Source organism: Galleria mellonella, unplaced genomic scaffold (genome assembly GCF_026898425.1).
Source record: "Galleria mellonella isolate WM207_F2 unplaced genomic scaffold, CSIRO_AGI_GalMel_v1 utg173, whole genome shotgun sequence".
In the NCBI taxonomy this organism is placed as follows: domain Eukaryota; kingdom Metazoa; phylum Arthropoda; class Insecta; order Lepidoptera; family Pyralidae; genus Galleria; species Galleria mellonella.
The window spans coordinates 2,994,407-3,020,432 of NW_026442016.1; the positions used below are offsets into that span (position 1 = coordinate 2,994,407).

Genomic DNA, 26,026 nt, shown 5'->3' on the forward strand with positions numbered 1-26,026 from the left:
TCTTAGAAGGTGTATGTACTTGACGTTAGTAGATCTTGTATGGGATATTAAATATTTAATTTATTAGACATAATGGCTAATATGTATGCGGGTGTATACCTACATAATTATTATATAAATAGAGACAGAATTTGAAAAGGGTAATGTCAAGTTTCATTTGGGATAACAACAACCTACAGTTTGGTATAAAAACTTATTAACATGTCATAAATGAAGATTATATTTATTTTTTCAAACAATCGATAAAATGATAGTTACATATCCTTGTGGTGTAGTAAATCAACATTATATTCCGCAAAAGAACAGATTTCAATTATGCCAATTTCAGTTTATTTGATTTAAAAACGAAACTACTAAAACGAAATTTTTAGTTTGGTTTTTAAATCATTTCGTTATTTCTTTCAGATAAATAATTCGGTTTATAACTGATGGTGTAATAAAATAAAAACACACAAAAAATCCTCTCCTTTTTTTGAAGTCGGCTTAAAACAACAACAACAAATAACGATTTGACAACGAGTTCTGAAACAAATTATTTTTCTTTTTAAAACATTTTTTTGCTTGTAAATATCCGTTTTCACAATCGCACATGTTACAAACACGACATATTTTACAATATGCATTTAATGGAAATGCGCAGATTCATCTTTATTATAACCAGTGCTGTATAAACAACAGTATAACATTGACCATAAAGTGTTTATTACTTGTAAAAATAACAGTGGTGTTTTATATAATAATAACTGTATCCTGCGGCTTCATTCGTGTGAATCAGTACACAAAATATCCTATGTGCTAAGCTAGAACCTACCCGTGTACAAAATTTCATTCAAATACATTCATTTTGCGTGAATTAGTAACAACATCTACCCATCCATCAATCATAAAAAACTATCGCATTTATAATATTAATAGGATTAGGGTCGATTGTGAGGTACGCACTTATTTCAAAAATTATATTTTTTATATTAAAACAACATATTATGATACGATGTATCAGTAATTAATTATAACACAGTTGTGATGCAATTTCACAAAAAAAAATATATATAAAAATTGAGAATTAGTTACTTTCGCGTTGTTTAAACGTCGGCAATAATGAAACCGGTATGATAGGTGCTATTCACGTGTAAAAGTTTTTACATCGCGTTAAGTCCCGATTGTGTATTTAAAATAAATTGAGAATAGTGCTTCAAATTATACTACTAATTGTAATTGTTTTTTGAAATATAATATTAAGTAACTTATATGTTATACTGTTAATATTTTGTATATAGTGTACGTAGTAAGACCTGTACACTGTACTTGTAATATATTGTCACTGCTATGTTTTATATCTAAGATATTATAGGATATAAATTTGGGACACAAATCATAGAACACCAGTGAATACGATTTTTATACCGTATCGCGTACTTTATCGGATTTTTTTTTTTGCTGGGTGAAAATAGTATGGTAACTCCGCCTGCGCTAACGGGATACGCTGGCGGAGCATCAGTGAAGGGTGATAGATGAGAATGAAAACAGGCCAGTTAGCCCATCATGATGAATTCATTAGGAATTAACCATGATAGTTTCCAGGGAGAACCGCGAGGAGGTCGACCTGGTTGGGTATATTGCTAGCAATAGAATTCTTAGTCTCCATTACTAACAATCCCTTTCCCCTACTTTATCGGATTAGAGAATAGATTTTCTGAACTTTCTATCTAGTCTAGGTACGATGTTTGCCTACATAATATACATACACTGGTTAAATACAGCTCTAGTTTCTTTGAAGTAGAATGAACATAATAGAGTCATGTTCACTTATTAGATTAGTTCTTTGTTGAATTATGTGTGACTTGCCTAGTTCACTATTTGTAGAGTTATATACCTATATAAATTTAAATAGATGCCACATGCTATTTATATATCTATTCCTAAATCTAAATTGGGCTTAATAAAGTTTAATGGATTCCGACTAAATTTCAATTCGGAGTTCGTAGATATTTACATCCAAAAATGTTGAGAGAATTGAAAAATCAGTATCGCAGGTAATATTTTAGAAAGAGTTTAGTTTGATATCAATAGATAGCTTCAAAATTATGTAAAAACATATAGTAATACCACAGAATAAATGTTATAGATAATATTAGTTATATTGTTACATATTCGATTTATAATTATTTAATAATATTTGATTCTACAAAAAAAAAAAAACTTCAATAATAATATACGAGTATGAGATAAAAACAGATGTAAGTAAATTGCCAATAATCAAATAATCATTTAAATCGGTTTAAGATTAGCAAGGATATTGCGAAACATAATACGAAAGTTATAATATAAAAAGGTACTATTAACATTAAAATATCAGTCGTTAAATTCGTTTATAATAATAAAAAAATATATTTTACCCTCAGAATATATATTTTATTTGTTCTTGAATATATTTGCAACTTACCAAATATAATGTATAACATACATATCACCGTGTGTGCCCCGGCATAGAATGAGCCTTCCTTTCCCGTAGGTGTTATAAGAGGCGACTAAGGATGGACGAGGGATGGGCAGCAGCGTCCTTCTTAAAATATCTCTAAAAGCCTAACTGTGGTTGCCAAGCCGATTGCCAACGATTACTGGAAAAACTCCCCTTATGGGGTAGGCTTATGTCCGGTAAGGGACAGTTAATGGCTGATATGATGATGATGATTAAATGTACTCATATAAAAAGATATTGTTTACAAATTGTATGTATTTATTGCCATACTAACTTATCTCAGTGTAATAATTTAATAATAATAAAATAATAAAAAAAATATACATATCCCAGAAGTAAAGTTTTCTCTTCAATAAAAGGTGAAACCACCCGCATACTATTATATTAAATTGTGTATTGTTGCCAAATTTATTCCATAAATATGAAAGTTTGTAAAAACTTGTTTGTGTGTTTGTTACTCAATCATGCTGTTATGGTTAAAATACATTAAACGATCTTCTTGTGATGACATAACAAACTGAACGAAGTTTGTAAAAACTTGTTTGTGTGTAGATATCATTTTTTTTTTATTTTATTATATTAATGCCGTGTGGTCTCGCGGCATAGAATAGGCCACCCTTCCTTTCCCGTAAGTGTCGTAAGAGGCGACCAAGTGAATTTAATGAGTGAGGGATGGGTACCAGCGTCCCTCTTAAAACAACACCAAAGCCTAACTGCAGTTGCCAAACCGCCTGCTAAGCTTGGCAATTATTGTCTAAACCTCCCAAAAGAGAGAGGCCTGTACTCAGTAGTAAATATCAACTGATGGCTGATATGATGATGATTTTATTTACACTGGTAGATTATGTTGTAACTTAATGCATAGGATACTTTATATTCCGATTCACACAGGCACCACCACAGGATAGAACTAGTTTGAAATAAAATATAATTCATAGACTTTTCTATATTTATAATTCTATTATGCATATATATAGAATCGGTTGAGTGAATTAAACAGATTGACTTTCGTAATAGGTATATATATAGAAATAAATAAAACAGCTTTGCAATTCCAAGTATAAGGTTCTTTTTTAATGCTCTCTAATAATACAATATTAGTACATGAATAATAACTATTTAGGGAATATTGTTGACGTTATTACTTACTGTCATTAAACTGAGCAATACAGACTGCGATGAAGATTGTATCTAATATTAAAGCTCATAATTCAGTACAGTTTAACAATGTAATCAAGTCTCACCTCAGGCAATGGAGAATCGGAGATGTTAATAAGTATTCTAATTTTAAAAGAAAAAATATCTGTTTAAATTATTTTAAAAAGTATTTTTGGATTTCTATAAAACTATTTTAGGAGATGAATTTAATGATATTCAAGACCATTTTGTTTTGAGAGTTTAGAAAAATATTTAGTCCTAAAATTAGTTTATTTATTTATGGGATTTATAAAAATCTTTCTTATACAATCCAGAGAATTGTCAAACTACTATAATTAACGTAATATTTTTCTTCTTAGAAATATTTTTCTAAAAATTTGCCAACACACGATTACTACAAACAACAATAAAGTTCACTAGCGTCTAAACTATTTTTCATATATATATATATATATATATATATATATATATATATATATATTTAGTGTATAGTGGTCCATATCAGTTCAATCGATTCCAATCGATACGAATTTAGTACCTAGAGACCTTAACGATCCAGAGGAATGAGAAAATACACAATTAATGAATCACTGGGGTCAATTTTGAGGTGTCATTTTTCTAAACCTATATCTTAATCTAATATTTGTAATTAATATTTTATGGGTCATCATAAACTCAAGTTATAATAATTTTGATTTAAATCTAAAAAAGTAAAAGGTATAGTTAAAAGATCATTCATAAATATGATGTTAGTATTGTGGATATATTATCACATTAATTAAATCCTTTTTAGGATTCCATACCAAAAAAGGACAAAGAAATTCTTATGGTGCGACTTTGTCCGTTCGTCCGTCTATCAGTATGTCTTATCGCATTATATTTCAGCATCTACTAATGCGATCAACTTAAAATTTAGAATAGCATAACATAATGTTGATCCATACATATAACAATGGAAACAGTTTATATTTATTTATATTTTCAGATATATTTTGCCAGAGGGTCCAAATACGGTACTCAAAATTTCAAAATGAATTTATAAATCCAAGTGGGGTATTATATAAAAAGGCGTCATTTGTACATATTAAAACTAAATATTTAAATATTATTGAGAATTATGATCGAAAATATGAGAATAAACCATCTCTTCCCTTATCTTCGAAATTTGTGAACAGAAAAATCTGAAATAATTACAGTTTATAAAGGTACATATACAACAATAATTGTAAATATTACAAGAAAAATATAACAAAGTTGACACTTTGTAGTATATAGTAAGCAGTTAACTAGCACCCTTTTTGAAAAATTATCAGACAATCTCAAAAAACAAACTTAGTTGTGTAGTCTAGGTTTTAACCTCAATTATGGGGGGTGGGGGGAAGCGATTGTTAGTAATGGAGATTTACCAGCTCCATTACTAGCAATATACTTTATCAGGCCAACCTCCACGCGGTTCCCCCTGGAAACCATTGTAGTTAATTCTTGTGGAATTTATCACGATAGGCTAACTGACCTGCTTTCATCCCTCACCTATCATCCCTCACTGGTGCCTCGCCAGCGTATACCGATAGCGCAGGCGGAGTTACCATTCCATTATCATCTCATAAAAAAAAATTCAATTATAACCTAATATAAGAAATCATAATTTATAGTATTAATAAATATTAAATATCTATTTCGTAGGACAAATGCTATAAATGAACTGGTTGAACTGAATGAGTATGAGTTCAACTCGCGCCTGACCGGTTTTATTTGTCTTTTCTTAGTCTGACCTAATAACTACATAATTTCGTTAACTAAATGATGTCCCTTGTTAATACGGTATTAAGGGAAACGTGCACATTCAAAAGGTGATAATGATTATTTAGTCCAATGTATAGAACCAAACGGATTTATGTCTTTACGATCTTATAGCAGCGACTTCGTCTGCGTGCCCGGGATACTCTAATTAACTGGGATAAAATGTAATAACCTTCTCTATTCCAAATACATGTAGGTAACATACAAACAAACTCATTTTCATATTTATAATATCACTAGCAATCCGACCCGATTTCGCAAAGGGAAATAGAATTTTCAATAATAGTATATAGCCTGTTTGTTACTAATCGATAATGTATGTTGGTGCAAGAATTGTTAAAATAGGTTAAGTCATTTTTGAGTTTTTCTATTACAAATAAATCTTTCCTCTTTATAATATTAGTATAAATTATAGTAAGGATATCACCGGTTATTATTATCACCATCATCATTATAATTATTATCATATTTTCAGTTATTAATTACCTTAATAATATACTTACATATAGTATGAAAGACTACGAGGTTTAGGACTTTCAAATTTTGAATATATTTCTATTCCTATATCTCGTTCTATTATCACTTAGGAAATTATATTAAAATTAGGACATAAATGTATAAGCATAGATCAAAGCCTTAATAATCAGCTAGTATCTATATAATAAAAAAAATAGTAACGAAACCATGTTGGTTTATTTAAAAATAGAATATCAAAACACATATTTTCGAATACTTGATAGTGCGTTAAAAAACTTTATGTATTTCATTATGCACATAGAAATATACAAAAATTGGATACACAAGCGACAGTCAGAGTATAGATAGTGTTATAATAATAAAATGATTGAATCACTTAACTCAAAGGACCGATTTTCTAAGAACAAAAAACGCTCTTGGGAATATTAGTGATCTGTAGTGGTCCGATTTTTGTGGAAAGGATGATAAGTGAAGCGATAATTTCAGAATAGAGTAGCTTTTATCCAAAATTTGGTATATTACAAGTAGATTTACGATACAGTTGGTTTGGTGTGATAATACAAGTCGACTTTCTTTCTTAACAACAACAAAATACAACAGTCGAATTGAAAACCTTTTCCTTTACGAAGTTTCTTAAAAAGCCTTTGAAGTTCTTAGTTTATACTTTTGAGCGATAGCGTCATGAAATAATATCGGATCCATTACTCGTAATTGAAGTTTTCAGAACACACAAGATGATAAATAAACACGAATGTAAAATATTGTATACAATATCATTAGCTTACGCGATTCCGATCATTACCAGACAAAGTTGTTTCTCAAATGTTCTGAGAGAAATTTATTTTTGTACCCGAGTAGTACAACTCCAATATTTCTTGTATATTATTTTATTATCACCAACGCGACAATTTGAAATTCACTTTTACCAAAACAAGGTCGTCGTTTTCAAGTAGTTACAAAAAGCAGAAAATTCTTAAATTCATCTAGTTTTTTTATCTACTATATGTGAATATTTGAAGTACGAAAGAAAACGAATGAATATAAAGAGGAATACAGTTGTGAAAACCGCATCCAATTTGATGCAGTACTTTTTGCATAATATCAAAACAAACATACAGATAGACAGACAAAACTTCTAAAAATAATTGTTATGGAATTTATTGGTCTTATTAAGGTCCCTTATATAATTTTTTTTTAAATATTTTCTAAATTCTACAAAAATCGATACCAGTAGTAGATTCCCTCTATTAGAAACAAATGGTTCTAAAATAAAATTTGAAAAAATCGGGTAAATTGTTTATTACAATATTTGAGTTTTTTTTATAACATAAAGATAGAATAGTAATCTCGCCTGTGCTGTTGGTGTATTTGGCAGGTTATCAGAGTGATAATAGACAAGAATGAAATCAGGTCAAATGGTCCATCGTAATAAAATTATTAGGAATCAGTTACGAAGGTTTGTACTGCGGATCGCGTGGAGATCTACCTAACAGGATATATTGTTAGTAATAAATCCAGTAGACCCCATTACTTATCAATTCTCTTTTTCCAATATTTATATTTGTAGATACAATCCAAATGGGTATGCCAAATGTCATAAGCATTGGTTAAGTGGTTAAGGTTTCAGTAGGTAACAACCAAATATGCAAACTCTTTCTAACTCTTTCGACTCATTTACCATATTAGTAAGGATTTTGTCATCTGATATGTACATATCATGCTTACTAAATAGCTCTGAGTGCTTCCATGAGCCGGATAGTTTCGCAAATTGTTTGAATACGCTAATGAGTGGTTCATACGTCATTCTACTGAATAGGTGCCGCCTGGGGGACGAATCCACTCTTGTTGTTTAACTCAGTAATTTATTAACTCGTCAAGCAAATTAGCCAAAAGTTGTACATAAAGGTCGACAAGAAATACTATAAATAATATATTATAGATATAACAGGCAAACATGATTCAGACAATCTCATTGTCTAATCCTTGAGCTAAAATACTATTTAAAATACCTACAACACTACAAGACATTAATCTTTTTAAGCGCATGTTTTAAAGACATGAGCGCTGGAGAGCTTAAAAAATTTAAATTACAATTTTGGTTCATAGGCGATGGATACTGTTTTCCATCAGGTGCATAAGCGTATTTAGGGGTGTGAGCTCGTGTGGGCCGTGTCTGTTTTATTATGTTGGGTTTGCTGGAAACGAACTCTTATAGAGTTAAGCTCGTCTATTGAACATCTTTATTTAATACTATCTTTCGCCCGCGGCTTCGCCCGCGTGGTTATCGCAATATGCAGTTTTTGGAAAAACTCGATAGATTTATTTGGATAAGGATTAATACTGGAATATGAAAATACCACCCAGACGGCAACCAGCGTGGTTATTCGTAATTTTAGAAAGAAAAGTGATTACTGTGACCTAACTTAACTGGTGTGAATTTACTGCGTACAGAGGTATAACACCTGAGTCCTCAGGAATGGCAACGCATGGGGGGCATCATGGGCGAAACAGTATACTCTGTTATGTCCATGGTACTGCTGATAAAATTTCTAAACTAGTAACTAGCATTGTTGCTGTCACGTTTATCCTCTTGTATATATGCAGATATTAAATTTATTCAACCTACATCAACCTCCTTTTTATCACGCCACTTATAATGGTCCTGTAGTGACCTTATCCATTGCTTTCTCGCTATCCACACTATGTCATCCGACCCTCGGATTGATGGTTTACCGGCTATGAACAAAAAAGATATATTGAGACTGTTATGGTACATATTAGTTTTTATCTACGTGATTGATATAAGTTGATTGACCGAGATTTTTTATCTCGGTAACCTATGATCTTTCCCAGGCATATCAAATTTCATGATGATTCGTTGAACTTAGGTAGATGCCAAGAGGTAAGAACACACACTTTCACTGTTTCATTATAATATTAGTAAATATACGCAATACTAAATATAGTCTTGTGCATTCATATTAATTTTAATTTTTTATAGACAATTCGTAAAGTTATTGCCAATGCTGGTAAAGTAATACTAGGTAGTTAATTCATACTTTTTTTAAATAAATACTAGATTTCACACTCTTTGGCTTTGACTTTCTTGTTGCTATTAATTAAAATTTAAATCAAATGTTGTTAGATATCTATTTAAGATATAATGGATGAGATATATTGCATCCTACTTACCCATCGTGTTTACTTTTTCTTATCAATGTAAAAAATATAATATCTTTCAAGTTGGAATAAACAACACACATTAATAAAATTTAATTAAAATCGTTTGAGAAATTTAATAGATTTAACGTGGAATAGCCCCTCCCTAATAGGGAAGGCTTATGTTTAGCAGTGGATAGTTAAAAGCTGGTGTGATGATGATGATGATGAATGTGAAAGAATATCGTGACACGGTATTTTTATATATGAAGGTATGGATATATGTATAGGAATATCTATAGTTTTACTGAATATACAATTATTCATATTGTTACTCAGCGTAATGCATTTATTTTTTCATTGGCATAAAGGGCTTTGGATGAATTTTCGTATAGTCATTAAAACACAAAATTTTAATTAGGGTACCCCAGATTCAATTAATTTTTTATTAGGTATGCGTTGTCATTAAAATTAATAAACAGTTTATTAATTTTACAAGGGTAATGTAAATAGATGAAGCAAATAAAAAACCTGAGGTAGGCATTTTATATTTATTTGACTGCGCATAATTTAGTTGACTACGCTGCTACATATCCTATGAGGATTGTTGTTGAATTTTACATAACAATTTGCTTACTTTGAACAAAAAAGACTATGTTTATTTTATATCCATAGCACAAAAGTAAGAACAAAGTATGCAGGAATAACAAAAATATTAAATGAAAAACTAATACCATTGACACAAATATTGGTGTAGCAGCACAAAGAGTAAAAATAAATTTATTATCTGTAATAAAATATCATGATAACACTTCATTTATCTAGTGATTTGAGCACAAATTCGAATTTTCAGATTTTGGATTTGATCATCTTTTTATAAATAAAGAAAAAAAAATTTATTCGATCGATTGTAATTTATATCAGTCTGTGTTCACAACTTTGTTCACATGATTTGTTTATTATACCATTTATTTTTGACTAGAATAAAGTAGCAATTATCTTTTGGTGATTCGAATAGTTGGTTCACTCTCAGTGAAATTCTGTACATATATAATCCCCTAGGTGAGCCGGTTATATATTATAAGTACTGATAAATTTTTGTGTTTCTATCTGCCTTAATCTACCAAAATGGCAATGGATTACTTATTTAGTAATTTGTATTACGCTGTTTGAATTATTTTATTCTGTCTTTTACATAAATATATTAATTCCTATATTATTTTTACAGAATTGGTGGGCCTAAATGGTATAACACGTAGAGGCACTACCAGCAGCTATGGGAGTCGGTTGCAGCGAGCGCCAACCTGTTCATCCTGCACGTCGATCAGACGAGGCACCTTAGCAGTCGGGAATAGCATCGGTGGTCCAACACTTCGAGTCTCCAATAACCCACCAGTTCGAGCGGTTTCTGTTCGCACACATTTCAATTAATCTAGTCATGGAAGACTTAATCATAATTAACATAATAAATCATCTAGTCTTAGAAAGTCAGTAATGGTGGTCAATGACCCTATTGCTAGAAATATATCGTATCAGGTCGATCTCTATGGGATCTCCCCGAGCAATCGTTGTGATTAATTCCTAGCGAATTATTAATAGCTAGATTCATCCTCACCTATTGTCCCTTACTGGTTTCCCATCAGCGTATGTCAATAGCGCAGAGAGAGTTATCATTTCATTTCATTCAATTACAACAAATAGTTTATAATTTGAGAAACTTGGCTATCAGGAAAGTTAGTTTATTCATGCCAACTGTCCAAGTAGAAAGGGATAATAATTTTCTTTAGATATTTAAATAACTAAATGAATCATTGAGTACCAAAAATGTCCCAAAACACATTCAATCAGCTAATGACGGCTAATGTATAAACCATAGTGCATGAAAATACATTATATACAATTACGATTTGTGTGATAAAAGTTGCCAATTACAAATACAATTTTGTACCTAAATACTTTACGTAAAGCGACATTTACGTAAAGTATGTATGACATTTAAAAAAATACAGTGTGTTTGATGAAGAATTTTTAGATTAAATTACTGTATTATAGATCTAAGGATTTCATTTACAATATCATGGTGCTGAACGATAGATGTCATTCGATATTTACAATACTGATATATGAGTAAGTATTTTTATCTTTTCTCCTTATTACTGTATTAGAGTAGTGGCATTAAATACGAATTCCTTCAGATAATTATATGAAGCACATATTTAGTAAATTCTATGATACTATGTTTAGATCTCTATGTATTTGAACATAAATATCCTAGATTTACTATTTTATATATTCTGTTGAATTTACGAAGTAATAAAATATGTACCGTGTGTAATATATTACACATTTTTCATCATAAAATATTTATTCTGTACATACGAAAACCAAATTAACATAATTGAAAAAAAAAACAAAAAGGATGATTTTTTACTATTATCATGATACATCGATCTGGTAACAAATACTTAGGTATATATGTATATTTTCAGTATTCGTAATATGATAAGTCCTAATAATTATAAACTCTAACTAAATTGTTCAATAAAATCTGCAATAAAGTATTAAAAAAAAGTTACTTGACATACATACAGTCTTATAAATACTTGGAAATTTTATTCTTGGCAGTAGAATCAATATGACGTTATCTATTTAATTTTTTTTGTCTATTTTTTTTAAACTTTTCTTTTGATAAAAAAAATAGGTACTTGTATATAATTAATAATGTTCAGTTTACAAATCCGTCATGAAAACGTAGAGATTATACCAATATCTATATATATCAATATATATATATATATATATATATATTGATGAAGTGTGATACGAATAAGTTGACAGTCGCCAGTCATCTGTTAATCACCAATTATCGCCAGTTAGTTAATTATTTTAGATATTGGTATAATCTCTACGTTTTCATAGCGGATTTGTATCACACTTCACCAATATAATTATATATATATATATATATATATATATATATATATATATATATATATATATATATATATATATATATATATATATATATATATATATAGCGAAACTAAATTTCACTACATCACTTCATCATCATCATATCAGCTATTATCTGTCCACTGCTGAACATAGACCTTCTCCATAAGTCTTGCCAGTAGCTGCCACGCTTGGCAGGCGAGTGGGCAACCGCAATTAGCCTTGGTGATTTAAGAGGGATGCTACTACCCATCTCTCGATGATTAAGTTCCCTTAGTTGCCTTTACAATAAAGATTTCGCTGTGATATCAAATTATAATTTAATTTCCGAAATAAGTTTAAAGAAAGGACATTTCAGAATCGACCCCAGTGTCATATACTACTATTAATGTCATGTGAATGAAGTCGCAAGCATAGCTAGTTTACAATATCTAATTATGTTACTATATTTAAATCAAAAGAACATAGTACCAGGTTCACTTAAGTGGAAATTTCGTCGAGTATGCTCGATTAACTCTGAGACCGTCAAGGTCAACCTTTTTTCACGTGTAACTATGCCGTTATTGAAAACCAGACAATAATTGTTTGACAATTATTCTAGTAATTTTCAAAAGAAAGTTTTTAATTCATAATTTTTTTTGTAGCTAGTTTTTGTGATTATGTTACCAATTCTAAAACGATTTTGAAATTCTTTTTGCAATCGATAGAGTTCACTATCGTTTTTATTATTTGTGAATTATAAAACTGCTTATTGCGAAATATATGTCTTCTTGTAAACACGATTTTACGTTATTAATGTATCTTAAAATATTTCCAATCTAATGTGTCTACGATACATCCTGTCATTTACAGATAAACTCGCTTATATTTTGTGAGTAAAATTTAAATAAGCTCCATATTTGCGATACTATTCATAACTAATGCTAATATCCTATACATGCTAAAATTCAGTCTTCAGTTTTAATAAGCTAATACACTTACAGAAAATCATAGAACAACGTCACTGGAGTCATGGATTTCTATTTCAATGTATACTTATTTCGCATACGCTATCCGGAACAGTAACATTGAAATGATGCAACAACAAAAGGGTTGGGCTAAACGATTTTAACGACTCCAGATGTATTTCCGTATATGCCCTCGGAGAATATATATGTGAGACATTTAAAAATAGCAGAGAAAAAGTAATAACATTTACAAGAAATATTGTCTTTTTTTATGCTTCGATTTTGTGTTTATTCTTATTTTTATTCATTTCAATTCATTGATTCTTTATTAGACGATACAAATAAATGATAATTTAGTTAGATTTTCCACATTTTAAAATAATATGGGTAAAATCTAAACTCGACAGTTGAATGGAAGAATTATATTTTATTTTTCGAATTATAATGGTGTTAGCCGCAGATAGCTTTTACAGCTTCACGGGAAATAGAGGGACGAGTGCAGATGGCACTCCAAACCCGCGGAAGGACTTACGAAGTGGTCTTTCGCTGTCTGCTGTCTAAGAATTATAATGCACTCCTTCGATATTTAGGACTCGGATTATTTTTATCTAAACACTTATTAATAATTTCGAATAAGAAACAAAAACAATTGCAATCGAATTTTCTGAAGGGAACCTCTTTTAGAGATAAGATTGCCCTTGTGTACCATTATGTATTATTGCAATTTTGTTATAATACCTTTTGTATACAATAAGGAATAAAGAACACATTATGGAATAAGTCCGCCATTGTATTATATATTAAATCATTTATCAGTATTCAATGTGAATTATGTACAATAAAGATTTTACAACACAATACATTAAAAATAATAAGGCAAAATATGTAAAACTAGTTTTTACTCGCGATTTAATTCGCGTCATGCAGATATTTCGATTGGTCAGTATACATTTTAGTCCTGTCTTTCTCTATGTCAAACAGTATGTACGTATATACCAAATTTTATGATATAATCGAGCTATTTAGGCTTCAAGAGATAACAAACAAATTAATTTTGTAAATAATATTACAAAGTGTTTATTACAAATATCATATTGAAACTCTAGTAGTATCAGCCCTTATCCGTCCACTGCTGAACATAGGCTTCCCCTGAGTATAAACTACCATAAGGAATGGTCGTCAGCCACGTGCATCTATTGACATCTTTACAAGATATTTGATATCGTCACTACACCTACACATTTGCCCGTACATCGCTACTTGAAAACCTTTATTCCCCATCGGTTATCGGTTCTTCAAACTATAAACTAAACCAGCTACTACTAAACCAGCCCATTGCTACTTTAGCTCGCTTATCCTTCTGGCTATATCGGCCTCTTTGGTTCTTTTACGGATATCCTCATTTCAGATTCCGTCATGCAAAGAAACTCCGAGACTTCCTTCTTCATAGCTCGCTTAGTAACTTGGTGCTTTATGTATATATGTGTGCGAGCATATGTAGGACCATGTTGGAATCAGTATCAGTATGAACGACCGAATATGGGATAGAGTTCAATTATGCATAACGTATCTCTTTGTAATCTCGTATTAAGTAACTTAATTTAATTGAATGCATGCAAGTATACTTAATTTTATTTATGTAACAATCAAACCAATTATTAAATTAATAACTAATAAACTATTCTTGAACATTATTTTATCTCTTTTCATTTCGACTTCAAAATACTCATGTTATTTTCAAATCATCGTTCTTCATTAAGTATAAAATTTCTTTATAATAACTCACTTAATAATATCTATATGTTTATATTGATTTATTAACCCAAATATGCTATCAATTTATTGTTAATAAACAAAGACGACTTCGTAGAGAATGCATTAGTATTTCGACTCTTTATAAATACCTTAAACTGATATTCCTACATAGTAGTATATCACTGTTTATTTCTAGCTTTTATATAGAAATTGTTTTTCTTTTCTTTATTATTATTTTCTTACTAATATAATAAAATTGATAAGAGCTATAGAAGCTAAAATAATATTTTTAGAACTTTTGACAATCTATACGAGTATGTTTGATTCGGTATCACACAAAAACAGTTTTTTCACAGTTTTCCTAAAGAAATATTTTCAAATCTGGTGTATCTTGTTTTAATAATGATGTTATTAATAATGGTTTTTACAATGCTTTGTAGATCTGCTGATCCTAAAATTTTTTTTGGTGTCATATTATAATATGACGCCAAAGAAAAATTAAATTATCTTTTTTTTTGTATTTTTATGTAATCATACATTTATTTGAGGGAAAAGAGACTTTATTTATTCATTACAATTTAGCATTAATATAAAATGTTTTTTTTTTCGACTGACACTACTCGTATTTGTTATTAATGTGATGTTCATTCATTTCAGTTTAGTATTCATATAGTAACCATTATACTATTTAAATATTAAAAAAAAAATTAAGTTGTGTATTATAGTATACTAAATAATACCAATGATTTTAATTATGTATTAAACGTAATGTGTATATGTTTATACGGGAAAGAATACACGCGCCTTTGACACACTTTCGTAACTTTCTCTACCTATGTACAGGATTAATATGCCTTTGATCGATGTAATAGATTCTTTGAAGATATCTCTAATAACAACTTTTTCAACAATATATCACAACTATAATTTAATATTTACTTTAAATTTAATATTTACTTACCATATTATTTTGAGAAAGACTTTTTGAATCGGTTCAGTAGCTCCATAAATTCTGGTCCAACGTCTTATCTTTTACAAGCTGTATGCTTTTGCAGTTTGCTCGCGTGAATTTGAATAAAAGATCAGATTAAAATAACATGTAAACATTACGATTTTATTTATATTCGTAGATTTTTTTGTTTGATAACTTCTGCATGGTTACATACAGTTTATCACTAATTTATCTCTCTCTCTCTATTATGGTATCTTTTTTTCTGTCAAACAAATAAACGAGTTTAGATCCTATTTCGTTTCTACAATATTTAACACATGCTTATAGACCCACAAACTACAATGAGTACTCAATATAGTCTCAAAGAGGTCGACACCGACGGTCTCACCATCTCCCTAGTGTCCTGTAGTTCTATACATAACTAACGAGCAGGTTGGATGTAACTCCAGCAAAATAACACTTTGTTGGCAGACTCGAGAGCTAAGGGACCAAGGTTTGTACTACGGCGACCTCTGTCCTCGTACCCAAATTTATGTATTTATATCATTGGAATAACATTAAAGACGATTAAAACACTTAAAGGTAGATTTATATCTCGTTAGTTAATGTTGGCCCTTCTTCTACTTATTTTTTAACTTCCAGAAGTTAAAAAATAAGTAATATATCTTTTTTTCTTAAATCTTCGCCGTTTATTGTTATAGCTATGTTGTGGCCAGATCTTAGAATGTATCACTTGTTGATATTATCTACCATTTTATAAAATGGTAATATTTCATAGTAAGAAAGATATCCGCTGTCCACATCATGATATGGTCTAACCAGATCAATGAATAATCATCACTTGATGATATGAAAAGTTAAACGCACAGCTACTTCATAATATGGTCAATCAGTAAAATAGTTACATTATCCAATATTAGAGGCGTTGATATTGTTTTATTTATGTAAGATATTATATCATGGCAGCAGTTAATTATTCTGATAAAAAAGTTAATAATAATGTACTAATTCATGATAAAAAAGAAATAAAAATAATTACGACAAACCAAAATTACTTGAATTTTACGAACATCATTTATATGTCATAGAACTCTACATTAGTGATATGTACAAACGTGGATTAACATGCCATCAGACGTTTATTTATTTATTTATTTAACTCTTTATTGCACCATAAATAAAAATATACAATGACAAGTGAATAATTCAAATTAAATACAGTAACATAAATACAGATTGAAATATACACATAAAGGTACAAAAGGCGGTCTTATCGCTAGGGCAATCTCTTACAGACAACCTTTAGTTAAGGGAGAACAGATAGAAAAGGGCAGGTGGCGCAAGAGTGAATTAATAATTTTCGTGCATAAAATACAAAAACATGTAATGCACAAAAATATCAACGTTGCTGTTTGTTTTAGCTGGTCATATCATGAACATTACATGAAATGGTCAACCACGTCATGAAATGATCTATTCTATTTATTCTGATTATATTATTCTGATTCTATTCTAAGACCTGGCTACGACAGCTAAATTACATCGGTTTAAACTAGTTTTGAAAATTCTTTTCGTATTAGACAGAATTTACTACTACCTTTGTCTCATATTAATGTTGTGACGATTGAAGCAGCTAATTGTCTTTGCTAAACAATAACAACTGCTTATTCTGAAGCAAAGTAAAAAGTAAACATTTGTAGAACATACAGATTTAAACTAATTTTGCATATACGTAGAAATGTTCAACAGTTTTTTTTTTAATAACAGCGATCTCAATAATCTTAATATTAGATATAAATTCAAACTTGCTGTTTAAAAATATCGTTTAGAAAAAGTTAATAGGTCACTTATGGGAATGAGTATTAAATGTTATAACAATATACCAAAGAACATTTTGGATCTACATTTTAAAATTGCTATTAAAAAACATTTATGGAACAAAACCACACACACACTAAACGTTTACTTGAATGACAAATGTGCATTTTGTTAGTCGATCATGCACGGGCTTATAATGTCCATATAATTTTAAACATAGGATATTTAAATACAACACATAATACAAAGATATAGTTTTAACAGAGATTTAAAAGAGTAACTGTTGAGTTTCTTGTGGGCTCTTATTAACAGACAACTTTCCGAACCCTACATTCATAAAAAAATTACAATTTAAAATTTTTTGTAAATAAGTTTGTTTTAATCAAAATTTGAATTTGAGTTTATTTAAAATATTTTTTATCTAATATGTCTAGACGATTAGAATGGCGAATGACACCTTTACTTAAACCCGCAATGCGTATTTGAATGTTAATAGTCATAATAAAATTAAATAAATTTATTTGTTAGAATGTGTGTGAAAAATATATTACCTTTATATTTCGGCCTCTGTGAGAGCCGAGCGTGGAGATTGTTTGCAGCCATTTCAGTGTTAATTGTAATTACAATCATTACGTACTTACCTATGTTTTTACATTACATTATAGCCTAAGATTCCGCGCCACTGAATTCTAGACATATAAAACTTTTTAATGAAACTGGGTTTAAATGAAAGACGATCGCAAATATAATATAATACATCTGGATTGCCTGCTCTCAATTAGCCAAGTTACCATCCCTGCATTTCTATTTTTGAGGACTACGAAGTTATGCTTTCGTACCCTCTAATTTCACTGCCGTATCACACAGACTTCTAACTAAAACACAAGTGAAACAGAGGTAGCCACACAGATGACTTTTGTACAAGGTTTCGTAATCAAAAACTACGAGGTATATTCGTTGCAGCGAACGTTTCCAATTCGAAATTTGAATAAATTTCAGAGAATAATAAATACAAGTCAACGTAGCAGTTATTGTCAGTGTCTCCGTTACTGTTGCAGCGTTGATTGAACGTAGCATCCTATGTTTGCTTTTTGTGTAGTATATTTATTTTGATTCGATAGTCACGTACGATGTTTTATAAAATAGTTATCGAAAATATTTCGACAACCTGATTCAAACTGACAATTATAACGATCCTTTAGACTATGGCGCTTTTGCAACTAACGGCGACGTGACTATTTTCTGTCTACATTACTTACTCGTATCTTTTATGTAAAATATGAACATAAGTCGCTCTTCGTCGTTAATAATTTGTTGTCAGTTCACAGGGAATTTAATGTCGTAATGTTAAGTATTCACAAATAAGAACAATAATACTGTTTGTAAATAGAATTAATTAAAAATTCATTCGTATTCATACTTTATTTAAATAGCTTGAGTTTGTTCCGTTAAAACTCCAACGTTTTGTTTCTGTTATATCTACCTAATTAATTTTTTTGTTAAACAAACATGGAATACTTCCCCTTTTTTATTATGAATCAATAATAAAAATGATTTCGTTTTGTATATAGAAACCATAAATATGGATTTAAGTAGATGTCGCAACAGCATACAATTGCGAGGCATTTTTCAGCCCTAAGTTAAGATTGAAACAAATTTAACGATTAAATTCTACTTACTTTCGATTTCGATTCCATTAATGATTTTGTTACATAGCAGTATAGTAAAAAAAATAAGATATCGCTCTGCAATTACAGAATATAAAGATTTAACACCTAAGTTATCTGGAATGGCAGCATTTGAGATGGGTATCACAGTATATTTTGTGATGTCCATAGTTCTATTCACACTTCCTACTCACTTTCCATAAAGTGAGTCGTAAGCTTGTTAGCCGTTGTGAGTTTAAAAAAAAAATATAACGTTTATATCGGAAAATTTTACAAATAAACATCATACGTTGGCATTTTTGAAATGGTTCAGTGTGGAAGGAATATATAGTATAGTTTTATAAATAGAGGCATTTGCGACATTCACCTCTAACTATATAAAAAAATGTATAAATATATCTATCTCTCTAATGTTTATGATATTTAGTGTATGAATCTACTAAGTATATGTATATTTCCAAAAGGAAATATTAATTTTCTTTACAATAATAACTGCTTATATGTAAAAATTATAGAAACGTAAATATTGATGATATAAATATAGAAACTGGATTTAATAAACTTATAATTGATATATATTTAATTTTAAGTGAATGTATTGATTCAATATATATGGTTATTCATTGTATTAATTCATGTTTTAAGGTTATAAGTATTTAAATATATATTTATAATTTAGAATAAATACAGACATACTTATTTACTGTTGGTCATTATAATATAAGCCGTTTAAGAAGCTGTAAGCGTAAGACTGAATCGAATATTAAATTTTTAAATGTGATGTAATTATGTGTCTTATTTGAATTGTCTACCTTCTTTCCATCACTCAGCTCGATCAAGCTTTTTACTGCTATGGGCAAAATTAAATATTTACATATATAATAAAATGGCAATGCGGCCCAGTTTCGCATAGGTTGATAAAAATTTAGAAAATAATAATATAGCCTATATTTTTCGCTAATAATGTAGCTTATTATAGGTGAAGGAATTTTTAAAATCGGTTAAGTATTTAATAAGTTTATTCATTAGTAACAAACAATCAAATCTTTCCTCTTTATTATATTATTAGTATAGAGAATTACTTACCTTTCAGAGTACTTATTCTACAGCACTGAGTAATTGCCTGGCTGACATCACCTTAGATCAGGTCTAACCACCGTAAAAACTCTATACCAATATCAAGGTTTGAAATTACTCCGTGGTATTCATACATTCGAGGTTTCTCAGTGTGTTCTCTAAAGAAAAGCAACACAAGATAATGACATATACAAGGGAATATAATTTTGGGCTAAGTATTCTATATCTTATAGGGGCAACAATAAAACCTAATTATTAGAAGAAAAACCAAATAAAGACTTAAATTAAAAGATAACAATTAAATCAATTAACAATTTAAAAAAATATTTCATATATAATAAAGACTGCCTAGAAATTTTTAATACCAGAGGGCGCTACGATTACATGAAAAGTAGGAGTGTCAAAGGAAAACGGGTCAGTAGGATGGAATGATATAATTACGCTTAACAGTTGAACGACATTTTCAAGTGTCTTCACAGATGGCGCTATTTGTACTTAAAACTGAAAATAGACTTGCAATATAGACTAGCTACTTGTAATTTAGTATGAAAATAAAGTTATTTAACTAAAATTGTCATAATAATCTATTAATATCATAAATACAAAAGTTTGGATTTTTATTTGTTTGTTACTGCATCGCATCACATAAACAGCTGAATCGATTTAATATAGAGATAGGCTATGTCTTCTGGTGATACAAAGTAATTTAAACATATATGGTATAAGCAGCTAGTTACAATTATTATTTATTTACAAAAATGTTGATATAAATAAGAAAATTTGTACAATTGTTTGAATGTTTGTTAATCATACTTTAGCAACTGAAAACTGATTTTGATAAAACTTGTTATGCAGACGATCGATATTCCATTTTAACAGTTTTCGTTATTTTACTAAATTTATGACACTTGATATCGTACTAGTTGATATTTTTGCCCTATAAGCACAAAAGCCATAATATACTAGTATCATAACTATAAATAACACGTGAATAAAAATTGCTCTATATGTTATTGTCAGTTATGATCAATCTGTTTACCTACTAAATTTCATTCGTTCAGTGTAACATAATATACTAGCTGTATTCTGCGACTTTACCCACGTAAATCAGTAACATTATAAATTATCCTATGTGGTAAGTTTTGGTATAACTGCGGGAGAAAGGGATTGTTAACAGTGGAGAGGTTAATCTCGGTTGCTATCAATGTACCCTATCGGGTCGACGTCCACGCGGTTCCCTCTTGAAACTGTCGTGACTAATATATAATTGAATTCGTTATGATAGGCCTTTTCATCCTCACCTATTACCTCTTACTGCTGCCCCGCTAGTGTATGCCGATGGCTCAGAGGATGTTGCCATGCCATTTTCACCCATGAGAAAAAAAAGCCTATACACTGCATTTCATTTAAATCGGTTTAGTAGTTGCTGCGTGAAAAGTTAACAAATTATCCATCTATACATCTATAGTCACAAACGTTCGCATTTATTACATTAATAGAATTATCACAGGTTAATTTTAAACTTTCGTTTTATTGACACCTATTTTAAATACACTACAGGGACTTAACGCGATGAAAAATTGCAAGTAAATAGTACCAACATACTTGATTTTTATTGTCAATGTTTCGATGTGGTGCAATCCGCGTAGTATATTTATTATAGATATTTATATAAACATTCAAATATTTTCCTTCATATTTCCAAATTTAAAATATTACAATAAAACTATATTTTTAAAGACTAAAGCTTAAATTGGTAAGTAAATTAATAGACTACTTATGTACTCAAAGTATATGTAACATACGCCCTGGGCATATACAACATGGGCGTATGTTACATATACTTTATATGTAACATACGCCCATGAAGAGTTAAGAATGTTTGTATTCAACAATGAAATAAAAATGGTTTTAAACTATCGCTTTGTTTTTATAATCTGTAAAATATTTTTCAGAAATGCTTGCTTATTTGCTTTATTTCCTGAAGAAGCTTTCTACGTAATCTATAGCATTTTTCCTCAAAAAGACATAGAAGCTTCTTCGGTTGTTTACATTAATCAGACTATCCACTTCATAAGCTTTTACGTGCTTATGGCTTGAGTCACTCAACTTACAACAAAATCAAGTAAATACTTAAATATTGATTGCCATTGATATACAAAAACTCTAGATTTACAACAAAAACAAAAAATAGAAAATTTTCTACATAAGTTCATAGTCAAATTGTGGGGAACTAGACAAATCAGGAAAACATACATATAAACACATATGTATTATTTTATGACATATACATAATGTATGCATGCAAGAATGTAGCAAGCGAGACTTAACTTAAAAAGTATAGTAAGAATATTATCGTATGAAAATTTATTTTCCTTATAAAACACAAATGTTCCAAAATATTTTAATATATTTTTTAAGAATATCACGTTTGAACATGGAGTTTCATGGCCGTGTCTTACGACAACTATTTTTTTTTAAACGTGATGCAAATTTTAGTGCAACTCTGTATAGAATGGAAATTTGGAGTATTACGAGTATTTATCAATACTTATAGCAAATATATATTTTTTTCCTCTAGTATACTTACTACCTTAACCTAAATAGGCATTTTTCTGTGAAGTATTTTATAACATAATGTTACTTTTTATAGATTCTAGGAAAACGTTATTTCTGAGATTGCCCCTCAGGAGTCATTCGACGATAAAAATAGATAAATAAAAGGAAAATATATACGATAACTGTATAGTGTGGATTCCATTAGGTAGATTTGTCACCATTCCACCAGTAAAGTAGCGAAGATTTAACATACCTACTTTTTAAGCTAAGCAAGTACCATCAAACCCTTTTTAGAGGCTTTTGTTTGGTTTAATGAGATTATGTAAATTACAACTTCCCGGATCTTTTGCTAAAGCTGTGACTAGGAAAATAGTTAATTTCAATGTTACGCTTTTCTTTATTCATATTTAGATTTATTTTCGGAACGCAACGCGATTAAAGATATCTAAATCACAAAGCATATAAGTATATTATCCCTTTAAGGCGTAAGTCTACCTGCGTACATTTTCATTATAACCTTTTATCTATATTAAAATGAATAAACAACACCAAGTAAATGAATGAATGAATGAATGAATAAGTAAATAAGAAAATAAGTAGGAAAATAGGTAAATGAATGAGTAAATAAGTAAATAAATAAAGTACTTAATGTACTATGGATACCGTATGAGCACTGGGTAATGTGAATATAGACGATAATAGTGGAATTTGAAATATTCGAAAATAATTTCAATGCATAATACTGAATTTGGAAATTTTAACTTATTAACAAGTTAATATTTTAACTATCACAATTTAGAAATGGATAACATATTTTACTATAGATGAGTCAAAATTCATTTCAAGGTGAATTTCTCAACTTATTAATAATTTAAGGAGTAAAATGAGAGGGGCAAAGGAGGCCGCGCGGACTGTTGGAAGGCGACTCTACTCACTGCAATTCTACTGTCACTATGACGTTGACGATTCATGTCATAACACCGGCAATAATTAAGTAAAATAAATTTAAATTTTAGGCAGATAAATTAGAAATGTATCTAAACAGAATGCATAAATATAATCTTATTAATATAATAAAATTGTAACTAGATGATGTCTGTATATGGGAAATTAATAAGAAAAAACGATACGTAGAGTAAGAGTAATAGAAGCCAAAATAATATTTTGTAGAAATTTTCTGTCTTTCTGTATGTTTGTTTCGATAGCACGCATAAATTACCGCACTAAATTAATGCTGTTTTTATAGTTATAATTCGGAAGGTTTAACTTAAAAATTTAATTTTTTCTTGATAGGTCATCATTGAATTTGTCCATTTCATTGATTTTCCTGCGTCTGAAATCAACAGGAAATACGAAGTAGCGGGCAAAAAACTAGTTTGTTATCATCATCATATCAGCCCTTAGCTGTCCACTGCTGAGCATAAGCTTCCCCTATTAGGAAGATTTTGCCAGTAGTTGCCACTTTTGACAGGCGGGTTGGGAACCGCAGTTAGGCTTTGGTGTTATTTTAAGACACCCATAGAAAGACATAGAATAGGACACCCCTTCGTCCTATTCTATGTCGGGACCACTCTGCATAAAATATTTTTTTGTTAATTGAAAATATAACACACACAAATAAAAACTAATACATATAAAGTAAATAAATAGCAATGCTTGAACAAGTCCTTTTTGTTTCACTATCTGTTAAGAAAAGTTTTTTGACAGTATTAAAAAGATTGGTAAAACTGATGTACATGCAGTATTTTATTATATTAGCTTAGGGTACAAACGTTTTACGCCTACTGCCTCATACGGGGTCCATTTTTATTTTGTCAGTATAAAATGAATGAATGATCTTTCAAGATAGAGCAAACAATACACATTTACACAATTTCATTAAAATCGGATGAGCGCTTCCGGAGATTAACGCGAATGAACATCGTGACACGGGGTTTTTATATGTTAAGATTAATTTCCTATTATCTCCTACTTCATCCACGTGCCGTTCATTACGATGACGTCATTTATCCCGTGTCTGTTCTCGAGTGATGAACCTTTTATTTATTATACGTGTCGGTATACGCAACGAGCTTAATGCCAAATGGCATTCATTCTATATCTTACCTAAACAGAAAAAATAAAAGGCTATACGCCGTAATAGAAATATTTACAAAACATATATTTGTCTACTAGCTGGGCGCCACAGTTCCGCCCGCGTGAATCAGTACGTAAAATATCCTTTGTACTAAATTAAGATATAACTTACCCGTGTACTGAATTTCATTCAAATCCATTCAGTAGTTTTTACGTGAAAGATTAAGAAACATCCATCCATTTATCTGTTGTTACTTATTATCTTGTTTGGTATTTACAGAGTAGACTGCGTAAAATCTAAGCATTTTTTTTTTTAATGGGATAAAAATTATACGTTTATCAGTATTCGCTATGAAGTGAGGATAAAATCAGCTCCCTTAGACATGGTACACACAAATCTATCTATAGAATTGTTTCCGTTATAATTCGCATGAGAAAAAACAACATACCTTGTTCTCATTCTATCTCATGTATTCGTTAGCGATATCGATTCTACAAATAGATTCGTTTGTACTATGACTAGAGAAGAAAGAGGAAAGAACTGATTAGTTGGTTCCTTGTCACTTGAACTAGGAATTATCCATGATAGTTTCCGGGGAGAACAATGCGGAGTTTAACCTGACAGAGTATATTTATAGCAACTCCTTCCTCCCGTTTTTATCCTTTTATTTTCTATTGATGGGAATAGTTAGATGCATAAAGCTTGCCACTATACTATATCAATAAGAGGTCTATATGCCTAGCACTGTATAACGATGTTGATAGATAGGACACCTATATGGTAAATTAAATTTTTAAAATTATTATTATATACTACTTACTTAAGTATTCTACTTGGGATAAAAGTATAGGCGAAATACACAAAGCTTCAAATATATCGTACAGATTTATTTGATGTTTTATGTGTATTTATTATTACGTAATTCATGTTTTATATCAACTGGCGCTCTCTACATTCAAAACAAATCTCAGTCGCATCAAAGTCTAACTGTTTATGTTACTGTAATTTATTTCTGTTACTATGTGTGCTTTATTTAGAGTCATTCAGTAAATCGTATTAGTCTGTTCGTGAAATGAAAAATGAATACTCGCAGACATGTAATATAAACGACTGTGTATTTTGATTATACTAACTCGTACAAACCTTTTG

The 26,026-nt window shown here is 29.8% G+C and overlaps 1 protein-coding gene across 1 annotated transcript in view; it reads left to right on the forward strand.

Moving 5' to 3' along the window:
- Nucleotides 1-10,747, forward strand: part of LOC113515634 (RYamide receptor-like) — an 86,252-nt gene extending 75,505 nt beyond the window's left edge. The window contains exon 7 of the mRNA XM_026899894.3: nucleotides 10,302-10,747. Within this exon, the coding sequence (XP_026755695.2) occupies nucleotides 10,302-10,504 (203 nt within the window). The 3' untranslated portion in view covers nucleotides 10,505-10,747. The remainder of the gene's footprint in view (nucleotides 1-10,301) is intronic.
- The last annotated feature ends 15,279 nt before the right edge of the window (nucleotides 10,748-26,026 follow it).